This window comes from Cetorhinus maximus, chromosome 14 (genome assembly GCF_964194155.1).
Source record: "Cetorhinus maximus chromosome 14, sCetMax3.hap1.1, whole genome shotgun sequence".
In the NCBI taxonomy this organism is placed as follows: Eukaryota; Metazoa; Chordata; class Chondrichthyes; order Lamniformes; family Cetorhinidae; genus Cetorhinus; species Cetorhinus maximus.
In genome coordinates, this window is record NC_135892.1 from 81,661,310 (window position 1) to 81,679,553 (window position 18,244).

The following is an 18,244-nucleotide window of genomic DNA, read 5'->3' on the forward strand; positions in this document are numbered from 1 at the left end:
TGTGCACCAGTAGGTTTCTCAGAGTTTAAATAGAAGATTGTACACCCTCGTCTTCAAGACTGAGTTTGTTTGCTTTTCCCAAAAAGCCTCAAAAGAAAAAAAAATTGGAGTTTCAATTGTCAAATTTAGAATAAAAACAGAAAATGTTAGAAATCCTCAGCAGATCAGGTAGAATCTGTGGAGAGAGAAACAGACTTGATTTTATGCAGGGGGAGGGGTGGGTGTTCGCATATTTCTCACATCCCCTAGAAGGAAGTCCCTAGAAAGAAGTCTCGCGGATGCTTTTTGGGAGGGGAGGGATTGAGGACCCCGGAGAGGAATGGGGGGAGGGTTTTAGAAGCCTATGGGGAAGCGCAAAGGGGGAGTACCAACTGGGTGGCAGTGGTGGGTGAGGGAGGGGGCGTGCACAGTGGTGCACAGCCCCTTCCCCGCAAAGGGGGTATCCACCCCCACCCCCTTTTCCCGCATTTTCACCAGACCTTGGTGAAAAAGTGGGCTGGCTCTTTCTTCTGCCTTCCACCACCCACCTGGAGGCAGAATTAGGCTCTTAATAGGCCTAAGGGTTGGCAGTGGGTTAGCCACCCATTATATTTTATGTGCCCTCCCACCACCACCGCCCTCAGACAAGCCTGGAGGGGTCTGTAAAACTCCCCCCAACGTTTCAGATCAATGACCTTTCATTAGAATTGAAAGAAGTTTTCAAGCAAGTGCATTGGCAGGAAAAGTGGGAGAACAAAAGGGAGAGTCTGTGGTGTGGTGGAAGGTAGGCGTGATGATGCAATACCAAACGAGGTGACCGTTATTTATGTCTGCAGTCTGAAAAGGTGGAATGATTATGATTTGAAATTGCTAAATTAAATGCTGAGCCCGGAAGGTTGTACAATACCTAATCAAAAGATGAGGTGCTATTCCTGAAGGCTCTGTTGATCTTCACTGGAACTGCGTAATAGGGCAAGGTCAGAGTGGGAGTGTGGTGCAGAAGTGAAACAGCGAGCAACTACAAGAACAGGGTCATAATTGTGAATCAGTGAAGTAATCATCCAGTTTGCATTTGGTGTCTCCACTGTAGATGAGGCCACAAGTGAGTAGCAAATATAGTATACTGAATTGAAATAAGTAGAAGGAAGCTGCATTTTCAGCCGGCAGGAGTTTTTGGGCCCAGGATCGTAGGAAGGGAGGAGGTGAAAGGGTAGGTATTGTGTCTCCTGCACTTGCATGGGAAGGCGCCGTAGGATGGGGAGCAGATGATGGAAGAGTGGACCTGGGTGCCTTGGAGCCATTTTGGTGAGGAGGGAAAGATGTGTTTAATAGTGACATCATGCTGGAGGTGACGATGGATGTTCTGCTGAATGTGGAAGCTGATGGGATGGGAGATGAGGCCAAGAGGAACCCAATTGTGATTCTGTGAAAGTGGAGAAGGGCAGAAGTACAGGAAGTGAGATGGATAGAGTCAAGAGCCCTGTCGACTGCAAATTGAGCTTTTTTTGGAATGGTGAACAGGAATGGCTTGGAATACTCCTTAAAACAAAACTTATAACAATAAATACAATAAATTTCAACAGTTGTGAGGAAATAAGCATCAAATCAGAGAAGGCTCAAGTGGAGCATAAACACTGGTGTGGACTGCTTGGGCCAAATGGCCTGTTTTAGTGCTGTATATCCTACGTTATCCAAATACCAATAAATTGATCCATCTTGTCCTTCAGTAGTATTAAAAAATTGCTATTTCTTTCCTCTGTGAGTGATATTAAATACAAAACTTTATTTCTTTTATAGCTGGATTTTTTTAGGAAGTCGTTGAAGGGCACAAAAACTAAACACTGTTTCTCATATAGCAATAGTTTCCAAACCCTAATTTGAAGAGGTAAATTTTGTTTATATTCAAAGTGGGACACAAAGGCAGCTAAGTATATATTTTGGCTCCTGTAGAAACATTTTCAGTCTCTGCCCCAACTCCAAACTAGAGAACAGGGAACATGAATGCTACTGAACAGGCCCAAAAATTGTTTAGTGTGGAATAAGTCGTCTGCATTTATGTAGCATATCATCTCAAAAGCAAAGTAAAATCTAATTACAAAAAACAAAACTACTGTGGATGCTGGAAATCTGAAATAAAAGTAATATCTCACATCTGTTTGTCTGTCAACAAGGGTATGTATAAGCTCTCAAGAACAACATGCAAACAGAATACTCTTTGACTGTTTCCCTTGTCTCTTTCTCTGTCAGTGCTGTGGGTACATTTGCTCGAGCCCTGGATTGTAGCAGTTCTGTCAGACAGCCCAGTTTACATATGAGTGCAGCAGCTGCTTCAAGGGACATAACCCTGGTAAGTTCAACAGTTTTCTTAGAGACTTATCAAGAATTATCAGGTAACCATATCGAAAGATAGCGGTTTACAGTCTTGAGAACCCTATATAAATGTCAGCATCATCCAACTGCACACCATGTATGTACATATCCTTGACACATAGTGCTACGCACGTTACCATGGGAAACAACCTGGAATATTCCAGTGATGCTATAGACATTTCAAGCAGTTTAATGATAAAATGAGTTCACAAATATAGGTTTACCTTATATATCCAAAATAAATCTAGAGCAAGGCTGGATTATCTTAAATTTAGAGCAAGACTGGTTGGAGTGAAATTGAGAAGTATTTTTCACACAAAGTGGAAATCTAGGGGCAGAATTTTTCTCTCGTCGGGCAGACTTGTGCCCAACCCGAACGAGGGTAAATTAGTGTGGGATGACGCCTGGGCGAGCGTCCTGAAATCATCGCGCACACCGTGATATTTCGCTCGGCGGGCACATACAAGAGGTGGCATCGTGCCCGCTGACAATTTAGAGGCCTATTAAGGCCCTTAATTAATTAAATCAGATTTTTCGCTGCCCGCCCAACCATTCGATTGGCGGGCGGACGAAAGGGCTGAGCGGCCTTTGGATTTTTTATGAAACCTCATCCATGGGCGGGATGAGGTTTCCAACAGGAATTTAAAAATAAAAGAAAAATATTTAAATCTCATTTATAACAAAACTGGAGTATTGTGTGCAGTTCTGGTCACCACATTACAGGAATGACGTAATAGCTCTGGAGAGAGTGCAGAAGAGGTTTACAAGAATGTTGCCAGGGTTAGAATAGTGTAGCTACGAGGAGAGATTGGATAGGTTGGGGTTATTCTCCTTAGAACAAAGAAGGCTGGGAGGTGACATGATTGAGGTGTACAAAATTATGAGGGGAATAGATAGAGTGGGCAGGATAAAATTGTTTCCCTTGACTGAGAATTCTAGAACCAGGGGACATAGATTCAAGATAAGTGGCAGAAGGTGTAGGGAGGACATCAGGAAGAACTTTTTTACACAGAGGGTAGTGGGTGTCTGGAATTCGCTGCCCAAGTTTGTGGTAGAGGCAGAAACTTTAAACTCATTTAAAAAGTACCTGGATCTGCACCTAAAGTGTTGTAAACTGCAGGGCTATGGGCCGGGTGCAGGAAGGTGAGATTAGAAAGGGCACCTGGGTGTCCTCGGGCTGGCATGGACAAGATGGGCCAAATGGCCTCCTTCTGTGCTGTAACTTTTCTATGGTTCTATGTCCTTGCTCATGTGACAGAGTCATATGAGGGGACATGTTCTCCTTATTTTATATATCTTTATTTGTACTGTTATAAATCTTCAGCTCCCTGAGGCAGCTCTGTGCCTCAGGGAGCTTTCAGTGCGCGCACCCGCTCGCATGTGCAAACTTCTGTGCTCGCCCTCCTCCTGCCCCCACCCCCACCCCAGCAGCGCTCAGCGTTGCAGCGCTCGATTCACGCTGGCTGGCTGTTAATTTGGCCAGCCAGTGTGACATCGCGGTTGGGGCCTGATCGCGGGTGGCGGTCGGTTTCGCAACTGCTCCCGGGCCTGCCTGCCTGACCGACATGGTAAAAATCCTGTCCTAGAACTTTCTTCCTCAAATTGTTGTGAATGCTGTAATGAGTTAAAATTTTCAAGTTGGAAATAGACTTTTGTCCTTAAGAGTGTCAAGGGATATGGAGAAAGGCTGGTAAGTGGAATTGAGGTATGCATCAACCACAGTAGGCTTGAGAGATTGAATGGGTCATGCCTGTTCTTATGTTCATTCTGTTACCATGTTTAAACAGCGTTACTTGGTTAGCATCTGCCAGGTGAGGTCACAGCATTTGTCCCAGCCAGCGGTGATGGTTCATTGTAGTTCGGCTTTGTTCACGCAGACCAAGGAAAAGAAAACATTTGTCAATAAACTGCATACTGTCAGTCCTGGGGAGTTATTCTCTGTTGGTTCTGTTGTGCATCTGGGATGTTATTCTAGTGGCTAGAAGGCTGGATGCTAGTTTTTGCTGATGTGGGGTGGGGTAGGGTTGTCTTTACACTGAGTTGGTCCTGGTAGCAGAGAAGTCAATAATTCACCCTGAAGCTGCCCTGTTGCCTTGGCTACAGAAGACATGTTTGATATTTGCAAAGCCTTGTGATTATCTGAAACTGTGGGTCGGGGGAAGGACTAATTTGTAAAGATTAAGATGAACTGGTTTGGGATATTATCATTTCCTTGGTCTAGTTGTTGAGGACTTGTACTACAAAGGACATAGGGCGTTCAGGCTTTAGGGGAGTGGGACACATTCTTGCATCTACAGAACCATGGAATCAGTCCGCCCTTCTGTCTGAGGTTATGAAGCTTGGTGCAAGGGCATTGGTCTGTTCTTTTCCAGGCATTTGGGAATATCAAAAATTTAGATATTAATGTGGGATCCCCATTGACAAGATAATGGATTTTTTTTAATAGTCATCTCTCAATTCCTCCTTAATAGGTAGAGAATTTGGCTTAACATGCTATCCTGCCTGCTACTTGTGTGGACATGTCTTGATCGTTTTCATGGCAGTTTTTAGACTTCTGTCCTTGGGTCTAAATGTTTTTTTCTCAAGGTGCTTGTTTTGGTTTTGGGCTATTTTCTGTGGCAGGGAGTCATATTGCACTGTACTAACTGTATCTTATCATTTGCCTCCCCTGAGGCTAGCAGGCTGTAATCCTCCATGGGTGTTGACAGGTAATGACATTGTTGTCCAGCTTCCTGGTGTGGAGAATGATGAAGCAGCCTGTGCAGACAAATTGTATACTTTTGGACTTAATGGAGTGAGCACTAGGCTGAGAGAATCCTGTGCTGTAGCTCTTTGTCCTTCAGGATAATCAATTGATCCTGCTAAGAATTCATGGCCCTGCCCTCTCTTAGTGCAGGGTTTCACCTTCAGCTGCTCAAGCAGCCGGGGCTCTGGTGTTTCTTCCTGCCCTCCTTGCACACCCACCTAGTTTAAATGGTTCTCAATTCCTGCCTCAATGTTTCTCATAAATCTCTTTGTCCTTACCTAGTTTAGGTGTAGCCCATCACCTTTGTTTTTCTGAAAGTATCTCATTATTTATAAATGTCACCTTATTGGTTCCATACTATATTGTTTATGTCTTCATTTTTGGATCAGTTTTACTCCCCCCCCAAATATAGAAAGTATACCAAAGTTGATCATTTTCTTTCCCTTTTGATTTTTGAGGCTATCCATGTATAAGCGACTTTCAAGGAACCTATTTCTTTTTCCCTGTGTCGTTTGTTCCTATGTAGATGGCCCCCACTTGGATGCTCCTTGTTCCCTTCAGTATCCTTCTCAACCTCTCTTTAATATGTTCTGTCCTAGATCCAGATAGGCAGTGCACCATTTTATAGATGTTGTTCATATGCACATAGCTATTCACTTTCCTTTGCAAAGAGTACATTAGATTACAATCTGTCTCCTTTAAAGCTGCTGCTTTGTTCTGGCTGACTGCACAGGTTTCCTTGTCACCTTTTCTTCTATGACCCTGATTCTTTCTGCGTTGATGGACAGTTTCTGGTATTGTTTTGTCATTGTCATCTTTAGGGTAGCTTTACAGTCATTTTTTACTTTACAAGCTTATTGTTACCACCAAATCCATCCAAAATCCCTAATTTGTTTCCCTCCACAATTGTCTGTATTTCATGGCAATCCGTATCTTGGTTGTATGCATCTTTTAACTCTGATTTCTGATTTGCTAATGTTATTGCAGTGAACAATCTGCCTGCGTCAACTTTGTCAGTTGCCATAACATTGGAAGCTCTGACCATAAAGTATTTTCCCAGTTCTGTCACCATCATGAGTATACGTGTTCAGTTGATGAATTTAAATTGTTTTTAATAGACACCACACAGGCACTGACTTCTAATCTTAACTTCAATTATGTCACCTTAAAATCATTTTTCAAAAAATACCAGCCCAATTTCCTTAAAATCTGAATTTTTGATACCTGGAAACAAATTAATTAGTCAACTCTGTACCCTCTGAAAGGTAATAATGGGCCGGATTTTGGTGTAGCCGGTCATCTAATAGCCACTGCATTCTCCAGCTCAAGATACTTTAGCCCTCTAAGTTGCTGAAATTGCTAGCTAATGATGATCCAGTGAAGGAAGCAGAGCATCTGGAACTTCAGTGCAGGAACAAGTAACTGTGTGTCCCCTCAGATTGTAGGGTTGAGAAATAAAGCGTGCAAGGACGTGGAAAGAAGTGTAAATTGGAGTGGGTGAATTCAATGTCAAATCAAGTACAGAAAGAGAAATAAAGGGAGGGAAAGAAAACTTGTATTAAAGGAGAGAGAAAAAAGAGACAGAAAGGAAATGTTACAAAGTTTTAACTTAAAATGTGACATTCTTTTAAATCTCCAACAACAACTAATACCTGAAGAAATGAGACTCCTTGTAATAGCTAATTGTTTGGTGCCAGAGAGGTTAGTTAGCAGTAATTAAGAATTATCGTGTTGTTAAAGGTTGCTTTTACTTGAAATGAAAACTCCATTTTCTGTGGCAAGTTTAGTTCAAGTCTACCCTTCAGATGTGGAAACTGCATGACATTTGATGCATTTCAGTGTTGAGGCAGACACCAAAATGCTATTTTCACGAAGCTAACGGTGGAGTGGTGCAAATCGGACAGCTACTTTTGGATGTCTGTGCTTAACCATGCATCATGTCCTTGCAAGAAGCTACTGTACCATTTACCCATAAATAATGAGTGCTATTAGCCTCATTGCTATTTTAACTTACAATAATCCCTAGCACTTTCTCATAATAAACATGATTATATGACTGCTCTATTCACCCTACCTTTTGATTCCTAGTTCTTGGAATACTTCATTATTATGAATTATTATCATCCATTTTCTGTGTACTGCAAAGATATATAATCTGTTTTCCAGTTTACAGAGTTGTTTGGCTATGGAAAAGCTTTTTCATCCTTTAGAAACCAGCTTCAATCTGTTTTATATGCATACAAAGTTATATTTATCATTATCTAAAACATCAAGATGGGTGAAGGTTGTGGTATCAAACTATAGATTAAACAGAAGCGATTGCAGTATTTTTAACATTGATTCTTGAGTCTACAGTCAAACTGAAAATATATACCAGATAGAAACTGACATTTTGTCCCCAATAAGAGGAAGATAGAGAAAGATTATAACTGGACAGAGTGAAATGTTTTAATTCCCTTCTTATCAAAAGCAATTATGTACCTCTACTAGCTGTACAAAGCAAGAAAACAACCATAGTTGTAGTTTTGCTTTCATGTTTGCCACCCCATGTTTCTCTACCTATTAAAGTATTTGGGAGGAAAATCATGGCTGATGAACACAGAAGCAGAACGACCTCCTCTTCTACTTTACAGTTTGAAAGTTGGCAGTACCTGGGAGCTTGAGCTAATTAATAAGTCTTGTTATAACAGGACTTCAGTCAACAAATTAATTAGTGAATTTTTCATTTATTTTTTATGTTTAACCTTTCTGTGAAAGGATGTTGGGTTGTGGCGCTCTGAGTCATTTGATGTGAAGTACAGGCAGACTAATATAAATAAGTAGAAAATGAAATTCTGAGAATAGCAGTGGTATACTTCAGTGGGTCTATCAGCAAGGGGCAATTCGAAATAAACATCTGGGTGGATCTCATACTACTGAAATAAATCTTGTTGGAACCATATTGAAAAAGGGCAGATAGATCTTGCTGAATTAATTATTGAGTGAGGATCAACGGATGTTTCCTGCCAATTGACGAATATTTTAAAAAGTACTTTTATGTAAGCCCTTTTTGGAACAACCAAGTTTTTCAATACGTCATTAAGAATAATTGGCAGTGACGTACCTATACCCTGCTACCACTGCATGGCAGTTCAGAATTAACTGAATTAATGAAGCACCAGTGAAGAGACACCGATATATTTCCAAGTCAGGGTGATGTGTGACTTGGTGGGTTCTCATGTGTATGCTACCCTTGTTCTTTGAGGTGACAGAGGCTGTGGCTTTGGAAAATGCTGTGGAAGGAGCCTTGGTGAGTTGCTGCAATGCATATAGTAGATAGTACCCACTACTGCCGCTATCCGCCAATGGTGGATGGGTGCTGATTTAGCACGCTGCCTTGTCCTGGATGGTGCCAACTTTCTTGAATGTTGTGGAAACTATACTCATCCGGGCAAGTGGGAGAGTATTCCATAATATTTGTAACTTGTGCCTTTTACATGGTGGGCAGGCTTTGGGGAGTCAGGAGGTGAGTTACTTGCCACGAAACTCCCTCCATCCTGCTGTTGTAGCCATAATATTTATGTGGCTGGCCCAATTAAGCTTCTTCTCTATGGTAAATCACCAGGATGGCGGGGGGGGGTTCAGTGATGAAAGGCAAACACATGAAGGTTGTGGCGATGTGGGGTGGAGAGTAAAAGTTTCTTGCGTCCGCAGTTTGCAGCTTGTAAATCAGAAGATTGTGTGGAATGAAGGAAAGGTGCAATGTGGGGAGGAGGAGAACAGGCTGAGCAATAGTCATCCCAATAATGGCCAGTACTTCCACAGTCTCTTCCACAGGGGTTACAACATGCAGCCTTGCCTGCTCCCTTCTGGTTAGCTCCTGTTGCCTCTGGTTATTTACCAGATTGTCTTGCAAAAGAGTGTGTGTCAGTGAGTTTTATGCAATCTGTTTGGCTGATATGGCTGTCATTGTTGAATAGCTGGTACTTTGTGCAGCCTGTGAGATGTGAGTGTGATGTTTTCAGTGGTGCTAAATGTGTGAGGGTAAGGTGAAGCATGAATGTCACCTATGAGGTCTGATTGATAGAGATGGTTGGATAAGTGATTTGACCAGTAGCTGAGGCTGCTGATGTTGCTGGTAGGATGTGGCCTTTGATGGCTCAGTCATTGATATTGACCACTTGTGTTAGGTCATTAAACTTCTTTCAGCACCACATCCAGATCCTCGCAGCTTGACTCTTGGTATTGAGGTCCTTAACTGTCTGCTCCCACTGCCTTTTATACTGTATGCTTGGAGGGTTTCTCCCTCCTTGCAGATATGGGACAACTCTCTTCTTTTCCACCTCCTCCACCAAGACCTCCAGTGCAGCGTTTTGAGCATGCTCTCCCTTGATGTGCCATTCGTTATTCTTTCCCAGATCAGATTTTCTTCAACCACAATCCCCAGCAGCTGCTGTAGCCACAATGCATCTCCTTTTTTTGAGGTGTAGACTAGGTTTAAGTGGCTCTAGTTGATCACAATATTGGCCCCTCCAGCTAGTGAACATCATAGTTAGAGCTAGCTGGGCGCAGAGTTCATTGAAAGGAGTAGGCAGTGCAAAGTTGGCATGCTAACTGCATTGCAATGAACAAGCATGGGTTAATTGCATATTGTGATCCCTTTGGCTGTTTCCATGGGCTATCCAATTTAACCCCTGAAGGGTTTAGCAATTAACCCATTTTGCTCTTGATACATCACCTAACTTGGTGCCAGAAGAGGTTCCCTGATGAAATATGTTATATTGCAACAAATTTTCTGTGTAGTTCTTGCTTTCAGAGCAAGTAAAACAATCCTTGATAAATTTTGGGCCTTAAGCCCTGATTTTAACGTGGGGTGGGAGGTGAATGTGGGGCTGGCAGGCTTCGACTTACCAGTATGATGCCCATATCATTTTCACTCCTGAATATCATTACCATGATGATGGAGGCTACCTCCATTGGGAACGTCCTCTGGCAGGCAAGTGAGTGGATTGGGAAAGGGCCAGGCAAGTTCAGGGGAAGGGGAAATCCCAGGGGAGGGGAGAAATCCCAGGGCGGGAGAGTCACAAGGTTTTCTTCTTGGATCCCAGTGGAGCAATCCTTCTGATCGACAAGGAAACCAAAAATAACTCCTCATGCTTGGTGTTTCTGGCGAGGCAGACATTAAGTGCCAAATGCATGGCATAACATTAAAATCATATCAGAGCCTTAATTATATCACTGATCCCAGCATTTGAATTTCATTGAGGCCCTCATTTGCCTGAGGCAAGGGCATCTGACACTGTGCCAAATGTCAAAATGATGCAAGGCATGAACATGTTATGGTCAGTGCTATGCTGCCTCTCTTTTAACCCCTTGCGTGACTTGATCCATTTTAGCACACTCTCCTCTGAAACTGGAGGTTGAGGGTTCAAGCCCTATTTCAGAGATTGAATTCAAGATGTATGGCGCCACTTCAGTGTTGCACTGTCAGAAGTGTGGTATCTTTTGGATTTATGTCAATCTGAGACGCCGTCTGCCCCCATGGCAGTTTTGAAAGAAGAGCAGGGTAGTTACCCGTAGTGTTGTAGCCAATTTTTATCCCTCAACCAAAATCACTAAAACAGATTATCTGGTCATTATCACATTGCAATTTGTGGGCACTTGCTGTCTGAAAATTAGATGTCACGTTTCCTAAATTATAACGGTGACTACACTTCAAAAGTACTTCACTAGCTTTAAAGCTCTTTAGAATGTCCTGAGGTCATGAAAGTCACTGTTTAAATGCAAGACTTTTTTAAAATCAGGCCTTTCGCATTGAATATATCAAATACCATTGGAAAGTGTTATTGTTCTGGTGTTCTAGGGAACACATTAAAATCCTATGCAAACTCTCTATAGCATTAATTTAAATAACTCCTCAAGATAATGTTTTATTCAACTGAAAGACATCAGTTACTGCCACATTGAACTAAACTAAAAATATATTTCTTTTTGTTAATAATGAATTCAGTATTACCGTGGCACTTTGAAAGGATGTGACGCTTACTTCTCTCATGACTTTCTGTAATTGATGTAGAAGAAGGAAAAATAACAAATTGGTTTCTTCAAATAGAAACTAATTTTTGGTTTCCTTCATACCTTTTGTTAAGGGAATGTGCTGTCTTTAAAACAGAAGTGTCTCTTAGTGTAATTTAAGAATTAATTCCAAATACTCTTTCAAAATGATTAGCTTGGGGAAGAAACCGTTATAATAATTTTCAAAGGTCAACTTAGTGTATATATTTAATTGTAGCGTTGATTGTATGTATGTGGCATTCAGAGTATGGTTTATGATTAATTCAGTTGTTTCAGCTAACATTGCACTAAAAGAGCATATGCAAAATAGTGGTTCTAATCCACATTCTGTACTTTATTTTGCAAACCAAATGATTGAGGCAGTGACAATTTAAACATAGGCAGATTTTCTCTTGCTTAGTGCTTTGATATACCAGTGGAGCTTTCAGAAGGCAAAAACTTAAAAAGCTGGAAATGCCCAGCAAGTCAAAGAGCATCTGTGGAGATACAGAAATCATTCAGTTGATACTTCAAGTCGCAGATCCTTCGTCAAGACTAAAAGATGTTACAGATTAATAGCATTTAAAAAGGATCAAAACAAGGGAAAGAAAACAATAACACCCATGGGAAAGGAAATAGAATGGCCTGCTTATGGGAAGAACCAGAGATGGTTAAATGCTGGAAGTGGTATTAGCAGAAGACAAAGATATGAGAAGAGAAATTAAAGATATAAAGTGCATGCACAAGATTCAGACAGTGTGTGTGTGAGTATCTGAAGAAAAATAGGCAGAAAAGGAACTGTGGAAAAACTGTCAAGGTGAAGCTGACTTCAATGGCCCAGGAGTCTGGTGGAAGTAGTAAAGCAGGTTGACACCATGATGCAGACCACCCCACTAGTATTGTTCTGACTTGGAGTTTCCACCTCAAACATCAAACCATTTCCTTCCCACATCTCTGGAAACAACACATTACCACGAGAGGAAATGGAAACTGTAGTTATAGTTTAAAGTCGTTATAGTCAATGTTAAGGCCAGAGGACTACATAGAACCTAATGAAAAGATGAGGTGCTGTTCTTCAAGCTTATGTCGAGATTCTTTGGAATGGTGTAGAATGCCAAAGACAGAAAGCTGGAAATTACATATTTCATAAACAATGTAATTAAGCTGGTCTACATAGTTGTTTTTTGTGTATTTCAGACGCCTTTGTGAACTTTTCTGTTTGGAGGCCTGTATCTGTCTCAGATGTCTGAAGTTTGAATTCTGCTACAGTCCCTGAACAATGAGCTAAGAGGCTTAACCACATAACAGACTTTTAATATGTACAAAGGTCACATTGGTGGGCCATGACCGCTAAATTGCCCCAATATTAACATACTTAGCAATCTGGTAGACTACAGTCCTCAAATATAGATGAAAGCTTTCTCTTCTCAATCTAATATAGTAATGGAGAGGCAGGTTCACAAACAGGAAATCATATTAAGACTGTGAATGATCTATCTTTCCACCAGTTTTTTAAAAATCCGGTGATGCAAAAGCCAGTTTTCTGATTGGAAAACAGAAATAAAGCTTTCTGATTGCAAATCAGATCGAGAAAAACAAAATTTGTCTTCAGCATAATTTGCAATGATACCAGTGCTGTCGTAGCCCAGTGGTTTTAAAACGCTACCTCTCTCACCTCAACAGTCTCTGTGCTGTGCTCCCATCCCTAGCTCTTCCCAATTGCTTTCTTCCTATAGTGCTTCACTCCCCCAATCACTCTTGTCCCCTACATCTGGCAATCTCGATCTGTGCAGTGCAATCCAGCTATCCTGCACTTCAATCCTTCGCCCCTGAGGTACACTATTTCCTGGCTAGGAATGAGATTGGCCTGGATTTTTCCTATGGCGGGCGGGAGCGAGCAGGCGTGGAGCCGAGCGGCTGCACGCTGCCATTTTACGCATGTGGGCCAATTAAGGCCCACCCAGCATAACACGCGGCCAGTAGCACTCGACGCTACCTGTGCGGGTGGGGAGAGGAGGGAGAGTCGAGGCCTGCGCTCTTTCGCAGATGTGTGCGAAAGAGTGCAGCAGCCTCCCTGAGGCATGGAGCTGCCTCAGGAAGATTGAATAGATAATAAAACAGTTCAATAAATGATATAAAAATTTATTTAAACATGCCACCTCATGTGACACTGTCACATGAGTTGGGACATATTTGTAAAGGTTGGAAAATTTATTTATTTATTTTATAAAAGCTTCAGGAAATCTCATCCCGCCTGTGGATGAGGCTACCTGAAAAACATGAAGGCCACTTGGGCTTTTTGACTGCCCACCAACCTTAAGGTTGGATGGGCAGCATTTTTGTGTACTTTAATTAATCCCTTAATAGGCCCTTAACATTTTGGCTGGCGCTCAGCCAACTCCGGCGCTCACCTGCCAAACAAAATATCGCGGTCACGCACGATGACGTTGGGACGCACGCCCAGTGACATCGCGTGTCATTTTACACGTTGGCGTGTTAGGCCAGCCCCCGCACGCCAACCGGAAGATTCTGCCCATTGTATTTATCATAACCTCACTCTGGATGCCAAACTATCACATGTGAGCAATGCCAAGAGAGATCGGAAAGCATAATTATACAATCCTTTATTTTTACAAAAGAACTTTAACATATATCATAAGCTTCCTTCTTTTGCACCAGTTACAGTACCTACTTTTACATTTTATTTTCTTCCATTAGTTCCACGCAATGGACACGTTGCATAAGCACAACTATGATTTGACAAATGCAATCAGCATTTTGGTACCTCAGGGTGGTCCTGTACTCTGCAGAGATGAAATGGAAGAATGGTCTGCATCTGAAGCTAGCCTTTTTGAAGAGGCATTGGAAAAGTATGGCAAGGATTTTAATGACATACGACAAGACTTTGTAAGCACATCAGAACTTTTATTCTAGAGATTGTTAATGCATTGAGAGAGATTGGGTAGCACTGTAGAAATGGAATTCCTTCATAAGCAGGTCAACTTCTCATGCAGCTTGTTATGATGACGTGAAGGTTTCACCTCTGATCTGCAAGGATCCGACATGATGATAGGTGTGTCTGATCTTCAGAGGTCAGTGCATTCTTCTCTTGTGAATAAGAAAAAGTGAATGACAAGATAATGGAAAGTAGATGCAAACAAGATTTAGGATTTTCCAGCCCTACCCGCTGTCAGGGTCTTCTGGTCCCACTGAAAGTCAATGGAAGGCTGGCCTGCTACATCCCCCGCGGTGGGTTCCTCCATGGTGGGGCCAGAAAATGCCCGTCTTAGTTTGTGAAAAATACATTTATAAAGGTTACATTATTCAGAGATCTAGATTTTCAGGGTCTCTATTCCTACCAGCTCTTCCTCCACTGTTGAACACTTTGCCTTTTACTATTCTGCTCATTTCGCCTTGAGAATCCTCCTCATCTGTCATCCACCTAACCACCACCACCACCCACTTCCCTGCCCAAAGAAACATTTTCTCACTTAAATTCCCTTCCCTGGTCTTTGCATGGAATGACTCCTTATCTTTGGTTGTTTCACCCTACCTTAACTTCTACACCCCCACCTCGGCTGATTTCCTTTCCCTCAACCTTATTTTAAGTTCACCTCATGCATTGACTCCACCACCTACATAGGAACAGGAGTAAGCCATGTAACCCTTTGAGTCTCTTCTGCCATTGAATGAGATTATAGTGGATCTGCGACATAACTCCACGTACCCGCCTTTGCCCCAAATCCCTTAATGACTTTGGATAGCAAAAATCTTATCAATCTCAAATTCAAAATTTACAATTGATCTAGCAAGAGTTCCAAACTTCTGCCATCCCTTCTCCTGTCCCTTGTGTAGAAGTGTTTCCTGATTTCACTCCTGAAAGGTCTGGCTTTAATTTTTAGACTATGTTGCCCTAGTACCAATCTCTCCAACCAGCAGAAATAGTTTATCTCTACTGTATCTGTTCCCCTTAATATCTTGAAAATTTTGATCAATTCACGTCTTAACCTTCTAAACTACAGGGAATATAACCGTACTTAGTGTAATCTCTCCTTTTAATTTAGCCCTCGGTAAATGCTGCATTCCCTCTACGGCCAGATATATCCTTCCTAAGATGTGGTGCCCATCCACCACTCGTGTGAGATCATCCCTTTGTTTTGGTCACAGATTGGTTCGAGATTTCTGTTACTGATTAGAATGCTGTAAGACCACTTTCTTATTTCCTTTCTTATATACATACCCATGAAAGGTCAAGCTATTTCCATTTTTATTTTTTATTCTTGTGAAGAACTACCGTCTTACTCTCTCAAATTTGGACTCCCTTTTCTTTGGTCTGTCATCTGCCATGACATTGACATCTTTACTGATCATTTTGTTAATTGTCTTGTCTCTGCATTCAAGGTCTTATCCTCCATTTCACAAGCAAAATACACTTATGTGCTCCCTCTACTAGTACAGCGGCAACTTTGTAGCTTCAAATTCATTCATTATATATTTATATGTACTAAGCTTATGACCATGGTATTCTAGCCCCATCTCACTTTGCCAAGATTCATCATCATTCCGTCTCACTTGCTTAATTCTGCCTACGATTCCAGAATTACGACGGGAGAATGGAAACAGCTCTAAATTCCAATATCTTACTTGTAATCACCTCCCTCCATCCTTTCTTCATTGTCTACGTCTGAGCAACTTGTGGATTTGATGCCCAAAATTAAATAGCACGTGTCTTCATTCTACCTGTTCGATTCTGATCCCATGCCCCTTCCTCCTTGCAAAATGTCTGTCTGTCTAACCTTTATTCCATTTTTTTCATCCTCAAGCTTTACTAAATTTATTTTGCGGTCCACCTCCTGATCTTTTGCCCTACTTTTCAGCCAACTTCCTTTCTTGCTGATACCACTCTTATTTATATGCAGTGGTATTGTCCACACAACCTGAAAAACACCTGTTACCATCATCTTTCCCAAAATACCCACCTTGAACCCTTCCATCCTCACTTATTTCTATCTTATCTCAAATCTTCTTACTCTGAAAAGTCTTCAAATACATTATTGTGTTACAGTGATATGCTATCTCCTGTGAGACACAGCAATTTAGTTTATATCCTGCCCACAGCAATGGGGCTACTTTGCCAAATCAGCATCCTCCGTGACTCTAATTGCTATTCACTGAGGCTTTTCATCCTTGGTCATTCTATGCTTTTCTAATATAGCTCCTTAGTAGACCATATTCATGCCATGTTCTCACCATGTCCATTCATAGTTGCTCTATTGATGTCATTACATATCCTACAGTGATTTCTCTGAAGAAGGCTGAGCGCCTTATGTCTTTATATCCTATCTCATGTATTACTTCATATCTTATGTCTTTGCATGTGCTGGCATGCTGTATATTTTGGGCCTTTTGCGTTTTATTTTGAGTCTATTTTACTCTTACTTCCTTTCTTAAATTCTCTCATATGCATATTTTATCATTTAAATATGAAAAGCATGAACCGATGTGCATTCTTTATTCGAAAAGCTTATTTTAAAAGACAGAACAAACATGTTTTAAAATGTTCTGAAGCCATTTGACCAGGATGAATTTTGCCTGACTTATGATTTAGTATGTTTGTTTATATCTTCTTAATAGCTGCCATGGAAATCACTCACCAGCATCATAGAGTACTATTACATGTGGAAAACTACAGATAGATATGTACAGCAGGTAAGAACAGTACTTGCATTTATGATTATTTCTTAAACGGTTTACAGTTTACCCAAATTACTAATTTGTCGGTTGAAATGCCAACATTGTTCTTGCATAAAAATTACATGATATGAAACAAAACTGATCAATGCAAATCGGAAATATCCAGGAGGAAGCAATATTAAAATTACACACTTTAAAAAATGACATAACTAGCTTATGTCTGCAGAAAGAACTTTAAGATTACTATTATAGCAATTTCTTCCTTGCAAAATTAATACACCTGTGAGATCCTTATTTATGAAATAGTCTGTTGAAAATAGTTAGTGGTGATGTGGCTGTTCGTTTTCTTTTAGACGGCTTCAGTTAAGTAAATTTTTTTTATTTCCAGGTGAAAAATTGCTAATTATACTGGCTCATAAGAGTTCTACACATCATGGCAGAGTTCCCTTGTTGATATGTATGAGGGTTCCCTTATACAGGAAAACAGTTTAGGACTAATATTACAAAATCATGCTCCCACTCATTTTAATGGACAGAAAATCATTGAAAAAAAATCAAATCACAATTTCTTAATGTGCACTCAGAGCAGGCATGCACACAACTGGCCTTTTATAAACCTCAGCCAAAGTCTTTTTCTGTGATGGTAAGAAAAGGCATGAATTTCAACTGGTAATAGCCCATTGCTTTTACACCTGAAATGTCCAAGACATCCTTTATTCAGAGGACTGCATTGAGAGAAGATAGACGACGCAGACAGCTAGCCCAGTATGGACTGAAAATATTTTTCTTTTAAAACAATGTGTGCAGTGAACCAGCACTATGTAACCTGTCAGGAGCATATTTTTTGTTCATTCACGGGATGTGGGCATCGCTGACAAGACCAGCATTTATTGCCCATCCCTAATTACCCTTGACAAGGTGATGGTGAGCTGCCTTTTCAGACTGCTGCAGTCCATGTGGTGTAAGTACACCCACAGGCCACTAAGGGAGGGAGTTTCAGGATTTTGACGCAGCAACAGTGCAGGGACAGCCATATATTTTCAAGTCAGGATAGTGTGCGACTTGTAGGGAGGGGAACCTGCAGGTAGTAATGTTCCCATGCTCCTGTTGCTGTTGTTCTTCTGGGTGGTAGGGGTCACAAGTTTGGAAGGTGCTGTTGAAAGATCCTTGGCGAATTGCTGCTGCTACTTTTATGGAGGTTAACTTTTAAAAGAAAGTTTATGAGATGCTGGGAGACAAAGACTGACCTTTTAAATGGGAAATCAGAACAATAGTTAATTTTAGTGTGATTCCAAATAGTATAATATGCTATCCGTGTGGCTGCATAGTGTGGAATGAAGTATCGTAGCAGAAAATTAGGTAGCACAGGTAATGATGATGGAATGATTTTGTCCTATAATTTTAATTTTTGTTTATTTTTAG

The 18,244-nt window shown here is 41.2% G+C and overlaps 1 protein-coding gene across 1 annotated transcript in view; it reads left to right on the forward strand.

Moving 5' to 3' along the window:
- Positions 1-18,244, forward strand: part of mta3 (metastasis associated 1 family, member 3) — a 262,123-nt gene that overhangs the window by 145,509 nt on the left and 98,370 nt on the right. Inside the window, exons 8-10 of the mRNA XM_078557154.1 lie at positions 2,227-2,326; positions 13,847-14,035; positions 16,763-16,837. Coding sequence (XP_078413280.1) covers positions 2,227-2,326; positions 13,847-14,035; positions 16,763-16,837 — 364 coding nt within the window. The remainder of the gene's footprint in view (positions 1-2,226; positions 2,327-13,846; positions 14,036-16,762; positions 16,838-18,244) is intronic.